At 37.9% G+C, this 19,982-nt stretch overlaps 1 protein-coding gene across 1 annotated transcript in view; it reads left to right on the forward strand.

Annotated features, from left to right (window-relative positions):
• The window catches only part of LOC122432472 (disintegrin and metalloproteinase domain-containing protein 5-like), a 131,756-nt gene that overhangs the window by 11,763 nt on the left and 100,011 nt on the right, over positions 1 to 19,982 (forward strand). Inside the window, exons 4-7 of the mRNA XM_043454428.1 lie at positions 396 to 474; positions 749 to 825; positions 2,147 to 2,321; positions 3,438 to 3,503. Coding sequence (XP_043310363.1) covers positions 396 to 474; positions 749 to 825; positions 2,147 to 2,321; positions 3,438 to 3,503 — 397 coding nt within the window. The remainder of the gene's footprint in view (positions 1 to 395; positions 475 to 748; positions 826 to 2,146; positions 2,322 to 3,437; positions 3,504 to 19,982) is intronic.

Raw genomic sequence — 19,982 nt, forward strand, 5'->3', positions numbered from 1 at the left:
ATTTTGTAGTGATGCTAAGAAATTCTTTCAAAATTTTGGCCTAACCCTACATTTTAATTTTGAGATTCAAGTTTGAAACCTAGAATTAATGAGCAATAATGACAAGGATTTGAAAGTTCTATGCTGAAAATCGAGACCTGTCTTATTTCACTGTTTGATATTTCTAGCAGTTTGAGTTGTTCATTATCGTGCATTTTTGTATTATGTCACTCTAGTTAAAATACCTCCCTCTGCCCCAAACTTATTTAAATGACCAGAATCTGGGCAATAAGATATGCCAAGATAATTAGCACTACTTTAAATTCCTCCTTTAAAAATAAAATTTGTATTATGAAGAATAAGTTTTCTATGTTTTCTGTTTACAATTTGACCATGTTTTTGTGATTTCTGCCTAGGTCGTTTTTATCTTCAGCGTCTGTTGTTTACTTTTATGACAAAAATGACATCCAACATCATCAGCCTTTGTCAGCTCAGGTAAGACTTAGGTTTCTTTGTTACAAATTTCTTATTCTGAATTTTCCTTAAAATATAAATATTATGAAATAACTGGAATGTTATTTCACACATTCAGTGAAATTAAATAACCTGAACTAGTTCTTATTTCTGCCTGGCACAACTCATTGGGTCATGGCCATTCATATTAAAGTACTAAGGTAGTGAAAGTAAAAATTACAAATGAGGTATCTGGAATGTCCATTTAAAAAAGAAGTTAACCTTTTTTTTTTTTCTGTGTTTTCTTTTTTCTCAGATGGATTGCAGTTATCATGGATATGTTGCAGGTTTTCCAAATTCTCTTGTATCACTCAACATTTGTTCAGGACTCAGGTTGTAGCCCATTTAGAGATACTCCTTTTGCCAGTATTAGATCTTGCTAAACTGTAATATTTATCCTCCAGTACTTTCTCTAGTTCTAAAGTCACCTTTATTATTTCAATTTCCTAAGGAGTGAACCAGAATTACTGATACAATAAAGTTAGTCACCCTGGTAGTATCCAATCCGGATGGGAGTCTACCTGTTGATTCTAACAGGCTATGCTGCTTGAGGCTTAGACCAATCTTGAGTATAGGTAGTGTTGATTGGGTGTCTTCATACTAGTTTTCTCAAGTTCTTTATGTTTTTACAGTTGTCTTAATTTCCTAGAATGACTGACAGTGCGGAATGCCTGAGTCTGACTGATACTTTGGCTCTGCTCACAGTCATTCTCAGGCAGATAGCACCTTTAACTCAGCCACACAAATGATGTAGAACATGAAGTGTCATGGGAGATATAGGGATTTCAAAGAGAAGAAAGGAATCTAAACTAAGGAAAAGAGTGCCTATGGCTAAAATCTTGGTTAGAACATCAACACCCTAGGTAGAGATCTCAACCTGTTTAAACACATAGATGTGTCATAGGTGTGTGTAGATGTGCCTACATATTGGCCCTTGCCATCTGCCTCAACAAGGATTAAATTGTATGCTCCTGCTGAATTTGTACCCCCTGGAGGAGTGAAGTTCAGGGTTGAGAGCAGAAATGAGGCACTCTGTGCTCTGTGAAGACTGGCAGAACAGGTCTTTAGGTAGTTAGATATTCTCAGGAGCTGATTTTATGAGCCCAATTCTTGTATTTCCTCATAGCTAGAAAAGCAATAAAATCCTTCATGGTGATGACTATTTCCTGTGGCTAGCAGAAGCTTCCGAGACTAGCAGAAACTTTCTACAAAAAATATATGCTTGATCGCATGTACACCACCTTCACAAAAATCACTTACAAACTCTCCTTCCCCGCTACCTCTTTGGAACAGTTAGAGCTATCTGAGGTACTATCACCTGGGCTGCAGTCCTCATTTTGCTCCCAAATAAAACTTACCTTGCAGCTCTCTCATTGTGCATTTTTTTTAAGTTGACAGATGCATGCCATTAACACTAATTTCTTTTAAGATAATAAAAATATTTCTATTGGAATATTTGTAATAAAAAGCCAGACATATGCTGTGTTATTACTGTCCAGTTCTAGAATAATACCTCAAAGAATAAAGAGATAAATAGAAAAACCAAGGTGACTTTAAATGTAAAAAAAAAATTGTTTTTTGGCCAACATTTCTTATTAGAATTACAGTTCCAGTAGAATAATTTCAGATTTGTTTTGATTATTTTACCATTCAGGGGAACACTGCAGTTTCAAAACATCTCATATGCGGTTGAACCAGTTGAGTCTGTATCAGGATTCATGCACATGATTTATGAAGAAAAAAGTGATATAAATCCTATCCCTCTGTTACTGAAAAATGACACTTACAGCTATGAGAGCTCACAGTATAAAGTCAGAAAAAGTTCAGAAGTAAGTGTGGACTCCTTATTATAATATATTCTGTGTAACATTATAAAATGAAAAATACTTGCAGAGCAAAATTTGGTGACTTGTAAATTTTATTTTACTTTTTCCTGATGGCATTTCATGATTTTCAGATAGATGCAGAATGAAATTTTTTGCTATGCTTCTTGTTAGATGAAAGTTTAGCAAAAACTTAGGTAATTGATTTTGGAAACTGTGAATATAAAAATAAATAAACCTAAAAGCTAATTTTCATATGTGGACATTTGGATAATTAATGTAAATTCTTCCTTTTCCTGAATTATTCTCATAATTTGAGTGAATATGTGATCTGAATTTCTAAATGAGTCTTTGTTATGTGAGAATTCAGAAATGAGTAGTAATAGTTAGTGGCTTGCATAAGGTATGTGTAAAGCAAGCTGATGAATTCTTCCTCCACAAAGAGCTGTAAGCTGCCATAAATAACATTCCCGGATCCAGTGAGCTGTCAGTGATTGTAAACTTTAGTAATATTTTTCTAAACCACATGGTTTGTCAAAAGTAGTTTCTAATAATTGATAGCAAAAAATCTGCCCACATGAAAGATTTCTATGAAAAATGCTCACAAGGCTAAGGAAAGGAAGGCTTCCCTGGTGGCCCAGTGGTAAAGAATCTGCCTGCCACTGCAGGAGACAAAGGAGACACGGGTTTGATCCCTGGGTAGGGAAGATCGCCTGGAGAAGGCAATGGCAGCCCACTCCAGTATTCCTGTCTGGGTAATCCCATGGACAGAGGAGCCTGACAGGCTACAGTCCGTGAAGTCACAAGGAGTTAGACACCACTGAATGAGCGCACAAGCAAAGGAAAATTTTATGTTATAAACTTAATATTTCTCATATCAGCTACTGTAAAAATCAAATTATGCCTGGGGATCATATAGAGTGCTGAATCTCACTGAAAATTCTTATTAACCATAGGCATATTTTGGACTGGAATTTTCTGAATAGTACTTAAAATTTGTATTTGGAAATCACCTTAATATATAATCAGTAGCAACATGTCTCTCAGTTTATCTCTGAACATAATTTCAATAGAATGTACATTTTTACAAATTTCTCAGGAGTCATGTTATATGTTTTTCAGAGACTTGGCCATACCAAATTATCCTCCCGATACATTGATATGTATATTGTTGTGGATAAAAATCTGGTAAGTTTTTTCTTTTTTTTTTGCATTTATATTTTTAAATGATTTAATAATTGTCTTAACTTGATTTCAATGATATAATGAAAATTTAAAAACCATTTTCTGATAAATGTTTATTTTGCTTTTACCATGAATGAATTCTTAAAAATTGTGACTATACCGTTTTTGTTAATTCATTTATTTTGTATTATAGGCACTCTTAATCGCTTTTGTAAAGTGAACTATCTTTTCATTTTTTAAAGCTTGCCCGCTAGTTTTCTTTCTTTTTTTTTTTTCCAGAAGGGCTACATCCTCAATGGAAATGTAGATTAGAATTCCTCCAAACTCTCAAACCCCACATACAATAATATTTAATTTCCTCAGCTTAATTGGAAGAGTGAAAAGTGAAGTCGCTCAGTCGTGTCTGACTCTTTGTGACCCCATGGACTGTAGCCCACCAGGCTCCTCCGTCCGTGGGATTCTCCAGGCAAAGAGTACTGGAGTGGGTTGCCATTTCCTTCTCCAGGAACTCTTCCCAACCCGGGCATAGAATCCGGGTCTCCTGCATTGAAGGCAGACGCTTTACCATCTGAGCCAGAAGATTAGTCTACTATAAAAAAAATATGCCACTCCTTTTAAGCAAAAGGAGAAAATGAGTTATCTGTTTTGTTCTAGCTAAGTTCTAGGTAAACAAGTTATGTTTTGTTCAACTAAGTTCAAGGTCGATGAAATGACAATTCTCATAATGAGGATGCATGACTGTACTTCAGGGTTTAGGTTTTAAGCTCATACAACATAAGTGGTTAGTAGAGTCTAAACCAGAAAGCTACATTTGACCTAGGTTGGTAGATTTGAGGGCAGCTGATGGAAGCAAGTCATACTTTTCTCTGGAGGAATGCAAGTTCAAGCAGGATTCCTACAGATGAATGTCAGCCATATATGAGCTCAAAATCCATAAGAGATTTAACCACCATATCAAGGGTTAGCAAAACAAATCACACATTAGACTCAGAAAACGTGTAGATACTAAAATTTTAAGATATAAGTTATGAAATATATTTTTTCCCAGTAGGAAGTCATTGATTCTGGAGCAGTATATATGAGTCAGGGAAGCTGAGCTAACTCTTGGCAGAGGTCACAGAGACTGAAGTGCATGACTCATTAAAAAATGGAGGATTTTTTTATCATGGCTAAGGTGACCAACACATACTCTAAAATCATATTTCTATAAAATTACAAAGCAGTTCAAAGTAAGAGAGCAAAATTTTAAGCACAATTAGCATAAGGAAGGCAAAAAAAGGAAAGAAAAATGTTGTATATTAAATATTGTGTAAATATGAGACAATTTAAAAGCTAAGATTAAGATAAAATATTTCAAGTAAAATATATAAATAACTGTAGTAGATGTAGAGGGACTGAGTACTGCAGTTAAAAGCCGGTGTTAAGGCCTTCCCTGGAGGTCCAGTGTTTAAGAAACTCCCTGCTAGTGCAGGGCATGTGGGTTTGATCCCTGGTCTGGGAAGTTCCCACATGCTGTGGCGCAAACAAGCCCTTGTGTCCTGAAGCTACTGAGCCCACACCCTAGAGCCCGTGAGCTGCAACTACCGAAGCCCACAAGCCTAGAGCCTGTGCTCCACAACAAGAGAAGCCGCCCCAGTGTGAAGCCTGCACGCTGCAGTGAGAGAGTAGCCTCCACTAACCGTAACCAGAGAAAGCCCGCACAGAGCAACAGAGTCCCAATGCAGCCAATAAATAAATAAATAAAATCTGATGATAAGGTTTAATTAAAAGAAAAGAACAGAGTATGATGCAAGACATACATGCACATAACACACATACATACCTACGTATACCCTCTGCTTACAACTGACATATCAAAAATAATATGGTATGTCATGAAAGTAGAAGGCTATAAAACTATACCGTAAAAACAGAAATTCTAAAATCAAAGACAAAGTAGACTTTAAGGTAAGTGTAAGTTGTCTCTTACTGTGTGGCATACCTCTCCAAAATTTAATGGTGTAAACCGGTAGTTGTTTATTTATTTGATTGGAAGCCCAGAGACCTTTTTGGACTTTCGTCAGACCCTTTTATCTAATCTGGTGGCCTTTCATTAATACAGCGATCTTAAAACCTTTATAGTCGTCTTTCTTTCTTTCTTTCTTTTTTTTTAAACGGGATGATTTTTTAACCACCTTTTTTTCCTCACACAGAAAATGTTCTTTATTATGATACAGCTAAAAAGGTTTCAACAACTTCATTTAAGCAAAATATATGTTGCTATGTGGTTACCTGTGGCAGGTTTGAGAATTGACTGTGATCTTCATGAAGCCCAGTGGGGAGCTTGCAAAAGATCTCTTAGTGCCTTTTCTTGAAATAGCCCACCAGTGTGAAATTACTCACTTCTCTGTTTCCTAATGAAAGAGTACAGAGTTCATTTTATTTGTTTAGCATAATGTCCTAAACTTTCATTTATGTTGTAACATGTGGAATTATGTCCTTTTTTAAGGGTGCAAAATGTCCCATTATGTCCCCCTATACAATATTTTCTTTATCCAGTCACCTATTAATGGACTTTTGACTTTCTTCCACTTTGCTGTTTTAAGTAGTGACGCAAGGAACATGTGTGTGTAAATATCTCTTTGAGATCTTTCTTCTTTAAATGTTTGATAAAATATGTTAGTGAATCTACCACATCTTGGATTTTACTTTATTACATGGCTTTTGATTACTGGTTCAATCTAATTATTGATCTAGTCACATATTTAATATTTTTGTGTATTTCAGTCTTGGTTGGTTAGGTTTCTAAGAATATATCTTGGCTTTTCCAACTGAACTGAACTGATTCATAGTAGTCTCTTAAAATCCTGTTTATTTTTGTGATATCCATTGTAATGTCTTCTTTTCATTTTTAATTTTAGTTTTCTGTATCTTCACTTAAAATTTTATATTGAAGTATGTTGATTTTAAATGTATTAGTTTTGGGTGTACAACAAAGTGATTCAGTTATTTATATATATATGTATATCTATTTGTTTTCAGATTCTTGTCCCATATATGTTATTATAAAATACTGAATATACTTCCCTGTGCTACATGGTAGGCCTTTGTTGATTATCTGTTTTAAATATAGTATGTATCTGTTAATCTCAACTTCTAATTTATTTTTTCCCATCTTTCCCCTTTGATAGCCATAAGTTTGTTCTGTAAGTCTGTGAATGTAGTTTTGTTTTTAAAATGAGTTTATTTGTATCTTTTCTTTAGATTCCACATGTATAATATTTGTGTTTCTCTCTCTAACTTACTTAGTATAATAATCTCTTGGTCTACCCATGTTGCTGCAAATGGCACTAGTTCAGTCTTTTCATGACCGAGTAATATTACATTGTATATATGTACAATATCTTCTTTATCCATTCATCTATTGATGGGCATTTAGATTGCTTCCATGTCTTGATTATTTGTAAATAGTGCTTCAGTGAACATTATAGTGCATGTATCTTTTTGAATTAGGGGCTTCCTAAGTGGTTCACAGAGAAGGAAATGGCAACCCATTCCAGTACCCTTGCCTGGAAAATCCCATGAATGGAGGAGCCTGGTAGGCTACAGTCCATGGGGTCTCAGAGTTGGATGTGACTGAGCAACTTCACTTTCTTTCTTTTCAGGTGGTTCAGTGGTAAAGAATTTGCCTGTCAATTTAGGAGATGCAGATTCCATCCCTGTGTTGGGAAGATCCTCTGGAGGAGGAAATGGCAACCCACTCCAGTATTCCTGCCTGGAGAATCCCATGGACAGAGGAGCCTGGTGGGCTACTGTCCATGGGGTTGCAAAGAGTTGGACATGACTGAGCGACTAAGATTTCCACTTAATGATGTAAGAAGGTCCCCTTTCCTCCACACCCTCTCCAGCATTTATTGTTTACAGACTTTTTGATGATGGCCATTCTGACTGGTGTGAAGTGATGCCTGATTGTAGTTTTGATTTGAATTTCTTTAATAATTAGTGTTGAATGTATTTTCATGTGCCTCTTGGCCATCTGTATGCCTTCTTTGGAGAAATGTCTATTTAGATCTTCTGCCACCTTTTGATCTTGTTGTTTATTATTTAGATACTGAGCTGTGTGAAGTGTTTGTGTATTTTGGAGATTAACCCCTTGTCAATCCCATCATTTGCAAAAATGTCCTCCTGTTGTGTGGGCTGTCTTCATTTTGTTGATGGTTTCCTTTGCTATGCAGAAGCTTTTCATTTTAATTAGGTCACAATTCTTTATTTTTGCTTTTATTTTCATTACTCTCAAGGGTGGATACAAAAGGATATTGCTGCAATTTCCATCAAAGAGTTCTCTGCCTATGTTTTCCTCTAAGAGTCTTATAGTATCTGCATGCTATCTTTTACATTTAGGTCTTTAATTCATTTTGAGTTTATTTTGCTGTGTGGTTTTAGTGAGTGTTTAAATTTCATTCTTTTACCTGTGGCTGTCCAGTTTTCTGGATGAAATATTTTTGAAAATGGAATATTAAAGTTTCTAAGTATTGTACTATTGTTTATTTCTCCTTTTTAGTTTTGTTTATATTTGCTTTATATATTTATATACTCTGATGTTTTGTGCATAAATACTTATAATTGCTATATATTCTTGATGGATTGATTGCTTTGTCATTGTGGAATGCACTTCTTTGTCTGTGTTACCATTTTTAGCTTAATTTTTATTTCATCTGAAATGAGTTTATTTGTCCTTGATTCTTTGTGGTTATCATTAGCTTGTAATTTCTTTTTCCATCCTTTCCCTCAGTATATTTTTGTCTTTAATGTTGAGTTTCTTATTGGCAGCATATTATTGGCTCTTCTTTTTTTTCCATTCAGCCATTCTCTGTCTTTTTATTAGAGAATTTAATCCATGTACATTTCAAGTAATTATTGATTAGTAAAGACTTACTACTACCCTTTTGTTAATTATTTTCTGACTGCTTTGTAGAGCTATCATTTCTCGGCTTTTGATCTTGTATTCTTTTGTGATTTGATGACGTTTGGTATTGCTTTGACCATTTCTGTCATCATTCTTTTGTCTATTATAGAAATTCCCCTACATATGAATGAGTTCCATTCCAAGAGCACATTCCCAAGTCCAGGTAGTTCTTAAGTCCAACAAAGTTAGCCTAGGTAGTACTGTACTCTAATAGGTTTATAATACTTTTCACACAAATAATACATAACAAACAAGCATAAAAATAAAACATTTAAAACCTTATAGTGGAGGACCTTGAAAAGTATAGTAGTACAGTACAAGAGCTGGCATATAAGGGCTGGCATCCAGTGAAGAGGCAAGAAGAGCTGCTGACTGGAGGAAGAAGGGGCAGTGGGAGACGGTGAGCGGACGGGTCATCAGCAAGGAGATGAAGGGCAAGCTGCAGCTTCACTCATGCCTGACGTGATGGCACAGGTCCTGGTTCTTTGCTGGATTCAACTCTATCTACCCTTTTGAATAAATGATCCAGTGATGTCTAGGTTCGGTTCAGCTCAGTCGTGTCCAACTTTGCGACCCCGTGGACTGCAGCACTCCCGCCTTCCCTGTCCATCACCAACTCCTGGAGCTTGCTCAAACTCATGTCCATCAAGTCGGTGATGCCATCCAACCATCTCATCCTCTATCGTCCCCTTCTCCTCCTGTCCCTAATCCCCGCCAGCATCAGGGTCTTCTCCAATGAGTCACCTCTTCGCATGAGGTGGCCAAAGGATTGGAGTTTCAGCTTCAGCATCAGTCCTTCCAATGAACACCCAGGACTGATCTCCTTTAGGATGGACTGGTTGTATCTCCTTGCAGTCCAAGGGACACTAAAATGTGTCTGGATATACCCCTATTTGGGATCTTTTGAGCCTCCATGATGTGGATGCCTATTTCCACATGTTTGGGAAGTTTTCAGTTATTACTGGCTTAAATATACTTGCGGTCCATTTTTCCTTTCTTTCTCATTTCCCATATTGTAGATAGTCTTTCTTTTTATTGTTTTCCATTAGTGTCATAAGCTTTCTTCATTCTTTTTCATTCCTTTTCTCTCTGAATGGATAACGCTGGATACCCTGTTTCATAGATAACTGTTTTTTTTATTCTGCATGATTGAGTCTGTTGTTGAAACTCTTTTGGTTTCTACAGTTCAGTTATTGTATTTTTTCAGCTCTAAGATATCCATTTGTTTTTATTGTTGTTTTTGTTTATCTCTGTTTCTTAGTTGAAAACTTTCTTTGCTCATGTATTGTTTTTCTAATTTTGTTTAGTTGTCTTTGTGTTCTTGTAGTTCTCTAAACTTTTTAAAGATGGTTTTTCTGATTTCTTTGAGAGCTTATAGATCTCCATTTCACTGGGATCAGTTATGGGAACTTTGTTAATTTCCTTCAGTGGTGTCATGTTTTCCTGAAATTTTTTTTTTTTTTTTTTTGATTCTTGATGCCTCACATGATATCTGAGCATTTGAATTAGCTACCTCTATTCCACACTTTTCTTGAAGAGATATCTAGTCTTTCCCATTCTGTTGTTTTCCTCTATTTCTTTGCATTGATTGCTGAGGAAGGCTTTCTTATCCCTCCTTACTATTCTTTGGAACTCTGCATTCAAATGGGAATCTCTTTCCTTTTCCCCTTTGCTTTTCACTTTTCTTCTTTTCACAGCTATTTGTAAGGCCTCCTCAGATAACCATTTTGCCTTTTTGCATTTCTTTTCCATGGGGATGGTCTTGATCCCTGTCTCCTGTACAATGTCACGAACCTCTGTCCATAGTTCATCAGGCACTCTTGTCTATCAGATCTAGTCCCTTAAATCTATTTCTCACTTCCACTGCATAGTCATAAGGGATTTGATTTAGGTCATACCTGAATTGTCTAGTGGTTTTCCCTACTTTCTTCAACTTCAGTCTGAATTTGCCAATAATGAGTTCATCATCTGAGCCACAGTCAGCTCCCGGTCTTGTTTTTGCTGACTGTATAGAGCTTCTCCATCTTTGGCTGCAAAGAATATAATCAATCTGATTTCAGTGTTGACCATCTGGTGATGTCCATGTGTAGAGTCTTCTCTTCTATTGTTGGAAGAAGGTGTTTGCTATGACCAGGGTGTTCTCCTGGCAAAACTCTATTAGCCTTTGCTGTGCTTCATTCCATACTCCAAGGTCAAATTTGCCTGTTACTCCAGGTGTTTCTTGACTTCCTACTTTTGCATTCCAGTCTCCTATAATGAAAAGGATGTCTTTTTTGGGTGTTAGTTCTAGAAGGTCTTGTAGATCTTCATAGAACCATTCAACTTCAGCTTCTTCAGCATTACTGGTTGGGGCATAGGCTTGGATTACTGTGATATTGAATGGTTTGCCTTGGAAACGAATAGAGATCATTCTGTAGTTTTTAAGATTGCATCCAAGTACTGCATTTCGGACTCTTTTGTTGACTATGATGGCTACTCCATTTCTTCTAAGGGATTCCTGCCCACAGTAGTAGATATAATGGTCATCTGAGGTAAATTCACCCATTCCAGTTCATTTTAGTTTGCTGATTCCTAGAATGTCGATGTTCACTCTTGCCATCTCCTGTTTGACCACTTCCAATTTGCCTTGATTCATGGACCTAACATTCCAGGTTCCTATGCAATATTGCTCTTTACAGCCTCAGACCTTGCTTCTATCACCATTCACATCCACCACTGGGTATTGTTTTTGCTTTGGCTCCATTCCTTCATTCTTTCTGGATTTATTTCTCCACTGATCTCCAGTAGCATATTGGGCACCTACTGACAAGGGAACATTTCATGCAAAAATGGGCTCAATAAAGGACAGAAATGGTATGGACTTAACAGAAGCAGAAGATACTAAGAAGAGGTGGCAAGAATACACAGAAGAACTGTACAAAAATGATCTTCATGACGCAGATAATCATGATGGTGTGATCACTCACCTAGAGCCAGACATCTTGGAATGTGAAGTCAGGTGGGCCTTAGAAAGCATCACTATGAACAAAGCTAGTGGAGGTGATGGAATTCCAGTTGAGCTATTTCAAATTCTGAAAGATAATGCTGTAAAAGTGTTGCACTCAATATGCCAGAAAATCTGGAAAACGCAGCAGTGGCCACAGGACTGGAAAAGGTCAGTTTTCATTCCAATCCCAAAGAAAGGCAATCCCAAAGAATGCTCAAACTACCACACAATTGCACTCATCTCACATGCTAGCAAAGTAATGCTCAAAATTCTCCAAGCCTGGCTTCAACAATATGTGAACCATGAACTTCCAGATGTTCAAGCTGTTTTAGATAAGGCAGAGGAACCAGAAATGCCTACATCTGCTGGATCATCGAAAAAGCAAGAGAGTTCCAGAAAAAACATGTATTTCTGCTTTATTGACTATGCCAAAACCTTTGACTGTGTGGATCACAATAAACTATGGAAAATTCTGAAAGAGATGGAAATACCAGACCACCTGACCTACCTCTTGAGAAACCTATATGCACGCCAGGAAGCAACAGTTAGAACTGGACACGGAACAACAGACTGGTTCCAGATAGGAAAAGGAGTACGTCAAGGCTGTATATTGTCACCCTACCTAGTTAACTTATATGCAGAGTACATTATGAGCAATGCTGGGCTGGAAGAAGCACAAGCTCGAATCAAGATTGCTGGGAGAAATATCAATAACCTCAGATATGCAGATGACACCACCCTTATGGCAGAAAGTGAAAAGGAACTAAAAAGCCTCTTGATGAAAGTGAAAGAGGAGAGTGAAAAAGTTGGCTTAAAGCTCAACATTCAGAAAACTAAGATCATGGCATCTGGTTCCATCACTTCATGGGAAATAGATGGGGAGACAGTGGAAACAGTGTCAGACTTTATTTTTTTGGGCTCCAAAATCACTGCAGATGGTGACTGCAGCCATGAAATTAAAAGATGCTTACTCCTTGGAAGGAAAGTTATGATCAACCTAGATAGCATATTAAAAAGCAGAGACATTACTTTGCCAACAAAGGTCCATCTAGTCAAGGCTATGGTTTTCAGTGGTCATGTGTGGATGTGAGAGTTGACCTGTGAAGAAAGCTGAGCGCTGAAAAATTGATGCTTTGGAACTGTGGTGTTGGAGAAGACTCTTGGGAGTCCCTTGGACTGCAAGGAGATCCAACCAGTCCATCCTAAAGGAGATCAGTCCTGGGTGTTCATTGGAAGGACTGATGCTGAAGCTGAAACTCCAATCCTTTGGCCACCTCATGCGAAGAGCTGACTCATTGGAAAAGACCCTGATGCTGGGGGGGATTGGGGGCAGGAGGAGAGGGGGACGACAGAGGATGAGATGGCTGGATGGCATCACCGACTTGATGGACATGAGTTTGAGTAAACTCTGGGAGTTGGTGATGGACAGGGAGGCCTGGCGTGCTGCGATTCATGGGGTCACAAAGAGTCGGACATGCCTGAGCGACTGAACTGAAATGAACTGATTCCAGACTTTATAGACTCCTTTTGGCAGAGATAGTCCTTCACCATTAAAATTAGTTTGAGGCTTTGGGAATGTCGGCAGGTAGGATCTTTGGGTAAATGGTGTTTGCAGTAAGACTCTATTTTTGGGTGAGGCTACTGCCTGAGGGCTGAGGTCATGGGTGGGGTGCTGGCTAGGAACAGTAGTATAGGATTCCTGGCTTACTTCTCTGTCCAAGTGTGGCTATAGGATTGGGGCTCCACAGCTGCCTGGATTCTCTAGTCAGGCGTCCTAGATGGTCAGGACTAGGTCTATACTCAGCAGTAGGCAGGTCTATGAATTAGCTTCCCTAATCTGGTGTGCCAGCAGAATGAGCCCCATGGCCTCCATGGCTCATGCTAGATGACCTGAATCAGACAACACTTTGCTCTGAATTCCCTGGTCAGATAAGGCTACCAGTTTTGATCTGCAAAAGCAGAAAGCTATGAGCTGTGTTCTCTGTTCAGTACTCCCATAAGCAGTGTTATGATACGTGCTACACAGCCTCCTGTATACTCAGGTGTGGTCCCTGAACTGCAGGCTGTGTTCCGAAGTGGGCTGGGCTATGAATTCGTTTCCCTGCCTGGGTGAGGTCCCTCCACAAGTTCCAGTTCCAGCCAGCCTTTTCTCAGGGGATCAAATTAAGCAGAACTATGCACGGTGTTCACTGACCTGGTGGGCACTGTAATTGTGCAGACCGATAGGAGACTGGATGGGCTCTGTCCTCAAGGACTCTTCTAAACTGGAGTTGTAGGGTGTGCTGTGCTATGCTTAGTGTCTCGGTCGCGTCTGACTCGTTGAGACCTCATGGACTATAACCCACCAGGCTCCTCTGTCCATGGACTATAGCCCACCAAGCTCCTCTGTCCATGGGGATTCTCCAGGAAAGAATACTGGAGTGGGTTGCCATGCCCTCCTCCAGGGAATCTTCCAAACCCAGGGGTCGAATCCAGGTTTCCTCCATTGCAGGCAGTTTCTTTACCATCTGCGCCACCAGGGAAGCCCAGGAATACTGGAGTAGGTAGCCTCTCCCTTCTCCAGGGGATCTTCCTGACCCAGGAATCAAACTGGAGTCTCCTGCATTGCAGGTGGATTCTTTACCAGCTGAGCTACCCAGAAAGTTGCAGGACGGGCTACACAGATTCCCAGATCTCCAGTTAGGTTTCCTCATCAGACTAGGTGAGGCTGTATTTAACTTCGGGTGGTGGTATAAATGAGTTCCCTGCCCAGTTAGGGCTGCAAAACAAGCCCTGGACTGGAAATTGTATTTTTGGATCAAATAAGAAAGACTGTACTCTAAAATTCCCTGGACACTCAGGGCCATTGCCTTGGCTCTGCAGACAAGAGAGCCACTGGCTGGGCTCTCTGCTCAGGTACTACTGTAATTGGAGCTGCAGGGTGGGCTAGTGAGATTCCCAGAAGCTCTGGTTAGGTTTCTCTGTTGGCAGGGTTGGAGGTTGTTTTCAGTGTTAAGCAGATCAGTGGATTAGCTTTTTGCCCAGAGATATTTTATATTTGATGTTATGTATTATATATAATTAGATATGACATATAGATATTATGTCACTTATGTATAGTTAATACTTATGGCACAAATGTTATTTATTATTCCTGTTATATATTTAATGTTATTGAATAAATGTTAAGTTTCTTGAGCATGTTAATGGTATAGTACACAAACAGCAGAAAGTCCTTATTCTTAAGAACTACATGCTGAAGTGTTTTTAGCTTACTGTTATATGTAATTCAACAAAATGAACAATGTATGCCCAGTTCTGCATCTATAGACAGGTAGAGGAAGGTATATAGAAAGAATAAATGGTAGCAAATATTAATAATAAATTAAACTAGGTGAAGGTTATATGGATAGTCCTTGAATTTTAAATTTTTTGTAGATTGATTTTTTTTTTCAGAATAAAAAGTGAGCACTATTTGTCAGAATTAATGAATCCTTAAAATGGGATACATGGAACAATGGACTGGTTCAATCTTGGGAAAGGAGTACAAGGCCATATACCATCACCCTACTTATTTAACTTCTATGCAAAGTACATATGCAAAATGCCAGACTGGATGCATCACAAGCTGGAATCAAGATTTCTGGGACAAATATCAGCAACCTCAAATGCAGATGATACCACTCTAATGTGGTATCAAAGAAAGTGAAGAGGATCTAAAGAGCCTCTTGATTAAGGTGAAAGAGGAGAGTGAAAAAGCTGGCTTAAAACTCAACATTCAAAACACTAAGATCATGACATCGTTCCCATCTTCTCATGGCAAATAGAAGGGGAAAAAGTGGAAAGAGAGACAGGTTTTATTTTTTTGGGCTCCAAAATCACTATGGACCGTGACTGCAGCCATAAAATTAAAAGACACTTGCTCATTGGAAGGAAATCTATAACAAATCTAGACAGCATATTAAAAGGCACAAGCATCACTTTGGCAACAAAGGTCCATACAGTCAAAGCTATGGTTTTTCCAGTAGTCGTGTGCAGATGTGAGAGTTGGGCCATAAAGAAGGCTGAGCACAGAAGAATTGGTACTTTTGAATTGTGGTATTGAAGATTCTTGAGAGTACTTCACGGGGATCAAGCCAGTCCATCCTAAAGGAAATCAACTCTGAATATTCATTGGAAGGACTGATGCTGATGCTGAAGCTCTAATACCTTGGTCATCTGATGCAAAGAGCCGACTCACTGGAAAAGACCCTGATGCTGGGACAGATTGGAGGTAAAAGGAAAAGAGGGCAACAGAGGATGAGATTGTTAAATAGCATCACCGACTCAATGGACGTAAGTCTGAGCAAACTCCAGGAGATGGTGAAGGACAAGGAAGCCTGGAGTGCTGCAGTCCATAAGGTGGCAAAGAGTCATCACAGCTTAGTGACTGAACAACAACCAAAATAGGAGAATTTAATTGTATATAAATCATATCTCAATAAATTTGATCTAAAATTTTGAGTTGGGTAACACTAAAAAACACATACTTCAAAAAACTGTATACCAACTTTATCACTATGTCATACAGAAAGAAGAATGCAATATATGCATTATCGGTTAGCAGAAAGTGGTACTGCCTTATTTATATAACCATATTCAGTATCTTCCTAGTAAGAGTTATATGCATTTTGGAAAAAAGAACTCTAGTGAATCCTCAAAATTTTTGATTGTCACCTCATAAGCAACTGAGGCCTTTTTTTGTGTAGGTGAATCCAGTTGTTCAATATTTAAACTATCTGAATATAAAATACTGAAGGTATAACCTTGAAATCATATAGAACCTATCTGCTTAAAATATCTTATAGCAAAAATCAAAAGGAAATACCATGTGGGCGTGAACAGGAAAAATAGAAAGCTATAAATCAGCTTCATTTATTACAATAATGGAATGGATTAAATATTTCCATTAATGTGCAAAGAATCTCAATTTAGATGACATTTGTGAGACAGTTTAAAAGTAGCACTATTAGGTATAAAATATTTTTTAAAAGACTAGCAAACATGTCAAGATTAGCTGTTAAAAAAAGAAAATCCAGATGATATTACTAACAGATAAAGTTTGTGATAGAACAGTGCAAGTAGGAGAATGAAAGAAATATTTTATATTGAATGTTACAATTCAAATTAAAGATGAATTTCTAATAATGAGCATTTAGTAATGAGTAAATTATGATGAAAGTATAAAAATAAAACCTCTGATAGTAATCAGAAGAATCTAAGAAAAACTAAAGAGTGTGTGCATGTGTTGTGTGTGTGTGTTAGGCTTTAACAGATAGATAGGAAATAAATTTTAACATATAAAGATCAAATTATCAGCTTGCTTTACTAAACACTTACTGACCTTTTTACTTTATGAATGGGTACCGTGCATGCATGCTGTTTCTTCAGTAGTATCCAACTCTTTGTGAGCCCATGGATTGTAGCCCGCCAATTTCCTCTGTCCGTGGGATTCTCCAGGCAAGAATACTGGAGTGGGGTGCCATGCCCTCCTCCAGGGGATCTTCCTGACCCAGAGATCAAACCTGCATCTCTTGCATCTCTTGTATTGACAGGTGGGTTCTTTATCACTAGTGCTACCTGGGAAGTCCATTAATGGATACCAAAAACATACACTGAAATGTCTATAGATTATATATAGAAAATACATGCAAATGTAGTCATCTCTTGGTCACAAGGAAAACACCAATAGTTTTATAAAAGTAAAAACCAATTTGCAAAAACTATCATAATATATTAAAACAATAGGGAATAAAGAGGTAAGGGAAAATTAATACAACTTAAAAATTAAATACAATTTTGAGTAATTTTTCAAGACAGAGAAGAAAAACTATAGTTATTAGATATTTAATGTTGTGGGCTTCATTGGTGGTTCAGACAGTAAATAATCTGCCTGCAATGCAGGAGACCCAAGTTTGATCCCTGGGTTGGGAATATCTGCTGGAGAAGGAAATGGCAACCCACTCCAGTATTCTTGCCTGCAGAATCTTATGGACAGACAAACCTGGAGGACTACAGTCCATGGGGTCTCAGAGTTGGACACGGCTGAAGCAACTTAGCACATAATAATATTTAAAAAATTTGGAAGATATGTATTACTTGAAAGAGGCTAAGTTGTGCTATGGTAAAAAATATCCTCCAAATCTTAATGGCTAACCATAGTTTAATTTTCATTCATTCAATCCGTGTCAACCATGCTTCTGGGTGACTCTCCAGGGCAGCAGTTTTCCATGTGTTGGCTCAGTACTAGAGAGTGCTTAGATATTTTGGCATTTCTAGATTGATTGTTTCTTTTCCAATTGCCAAACCCATAGAAGTGCTGATTAGAGAGATGTGAGCTACATTAAGGAAATGCTTCTCAGAAGTGACATGCATCACTTTTGCCCTCATTGTCTTGGCCAAAGTGAATCGGCTGGTTGTGCTTGTCTTTAAAAGAAGCGTTCTTGAATTAGATACTACACTTGATCTTAGCCAAAATGAACATGAAATTGAGCAAATTTTGGAAGATGTTGAGGGACAGGTAAGCCTGGTGTCCATGAGGTTGCAAACAGGTGGACATGACTGGGCGACTGAACAACAACTTGAGTTAAAAGAGAACTGAATATTGGTAAACAGGAATAATGCCTGTCGCAGAGGATAGCATCAGAGCTAAACAGTGAGGAAATTCATATTCTTAAATAGTTTCTATTAGAAAAATAAGAATGAAAAAATTTGAATGAAGCTTTCAATTTGAAGTTTTAAAGTTGTTTGAAGTTGTTGAAAAGATGAATAGGCAGAAAGTGTAATTAAGCGAAAAGACAAAACATGTTATGGTATTAAAAAGGATTAAGATGGTATAACTGGGGCCTTGGGGGAGATTAAAACAAACAAACGCAAATTTCACAAATTCTCCAACGGAGATAAGAATTTAAATCTTTGTATTGTACATCCTGATAGTTCAGATGGTAATGAATCTGCCTGCAATGTAGGAGACCCCTTTTCAATTCCTGGGTCGGGTTGATCTGCTGGAGAAGGGATAGGCTACCTGCTCCAGTGTTCTTGGGCTTCCCTTGTGGCTCAGCTGGTAAAGAACCCACCTGCAATGTGGGAGACATGGGTTCGATCCCTGGATTGGGAAGATCCCCTGGAGAATGGAAAGACTACTCATTCCAGTATTCTGGCCTGGAGAATTCCATGGACCGTATAGTCCATGGGGTTTTGATAGCTTATGGTGAACGATGTCGGATTCGTGACCTCCAAAGAAGATTTAGCTTCGGGACCAGTGACCAAGCTTTATCACTCAAGAGCTTTTGCGTAGCAGAGTTTTATTAAAGTGAAAAAGGGACAGAGAAAGCTTCTGACACAGACGTCAGAAGGTATGCCCCCCTCACTAGTGCTACCAAGGGAGTTACATACTTTTTAAATTAGTTATTACAATAAATCAGAAGGATGTCTCACGGTTGTAAAGATCTTACTAGACACACTCCCTTAATTTACATTTTAAGATAACAGGATTAGCCAGAAGGTTTTCAGGAAGGAGAAACTGTCCTCAAGCTGAATATACTGTTGTTATATAATCCTTAGTACAGAGTTTAAACTGAGTTGTTTGGTGTGTAATCATCAGGCTTAAAGAAAAAAATGTTTTATGTAACTAAGACTAAGGAATGTAGAGAAAAAAAGATGTTTGTCCTTTCCTCCTCCTTGAGAATTCCAGACCCCATCTCCTCCTCAGGGACCCCGGACTTCTTATCAACTAGCCTAGGAACTGACTGTCAGTTGCAGAGTTGGACACGACTGAGTGATTTTCACTTTCACTTCACTTTCATTGTACATCTTAACACAGTCAAACCCAGGTGGTGCTAAGGGTAAAGAACCCGCCTGCCAATACAGGAGACATCAGAGACGCAGGTTCGATCCCTCGGTTGGGAAGATCTAGAGGAGGGCACTGGCAACCCACTCCAGTTTCCTTGCTTGGAGAATCCTATGGACTGAGGAGGCTGGAGGGCTGCAGCCCATAGGGTTACAAAGAGTCGGACATGACTGAAGCAACTTAGTACACATGCATGCATATGTCAATTATATTTCAAGAAAATGAAAATATAAGAATTTGAATGGATCAATTGCCAGTGTTAAATATAGATAATTTTAGAGGAGAGTTTTAAAAAAATGTTTTAGGAAAATATAATTCATAAGCTAATATAATTCTAGAGTGTAGAAACAACAAGCAACTTAATTTTAGGTAGTGCTTTAATATATAGTAAGCAACATTCATTTGCTCAATTCTGATAAAGTATGCATGCATACACACATGACCCATAAGGCCATATTTCTGAAAACTACAAACTTCTAAACAAAATATTGTATTAACTTTGCTAGTATATTAATAAAATGTAATGTTTTATTCGAGGAATATAATGATGGCTTAATATTAAGTAATAATGAAGTGTATTGCCTCAATACGTCAGAAGACAAAAATGATTATTATTTTGGTATGCTTCCGAAAGGCTTTGTATAGAAATTCAACTTTATTTTCAATAAGTTTTACAAATGGGAA

The sequence above is a fragment of the Cervus canadensis genome, chromosome 31, assembly GCF_019320065.1.
Source record: "Cervus canadensis isolate Bull #8, Minnesota chromosome 31, ASM1932006v1, whole genome shotgun sequence".
In the NCBI taxonomy this organism is placed as follows: domain Eukaryota; kingdom Metazoa; phylum Chordata; class Mammalia; order Artiodactyla; family Cervidae; genus Cervus; species Cervus canadensis.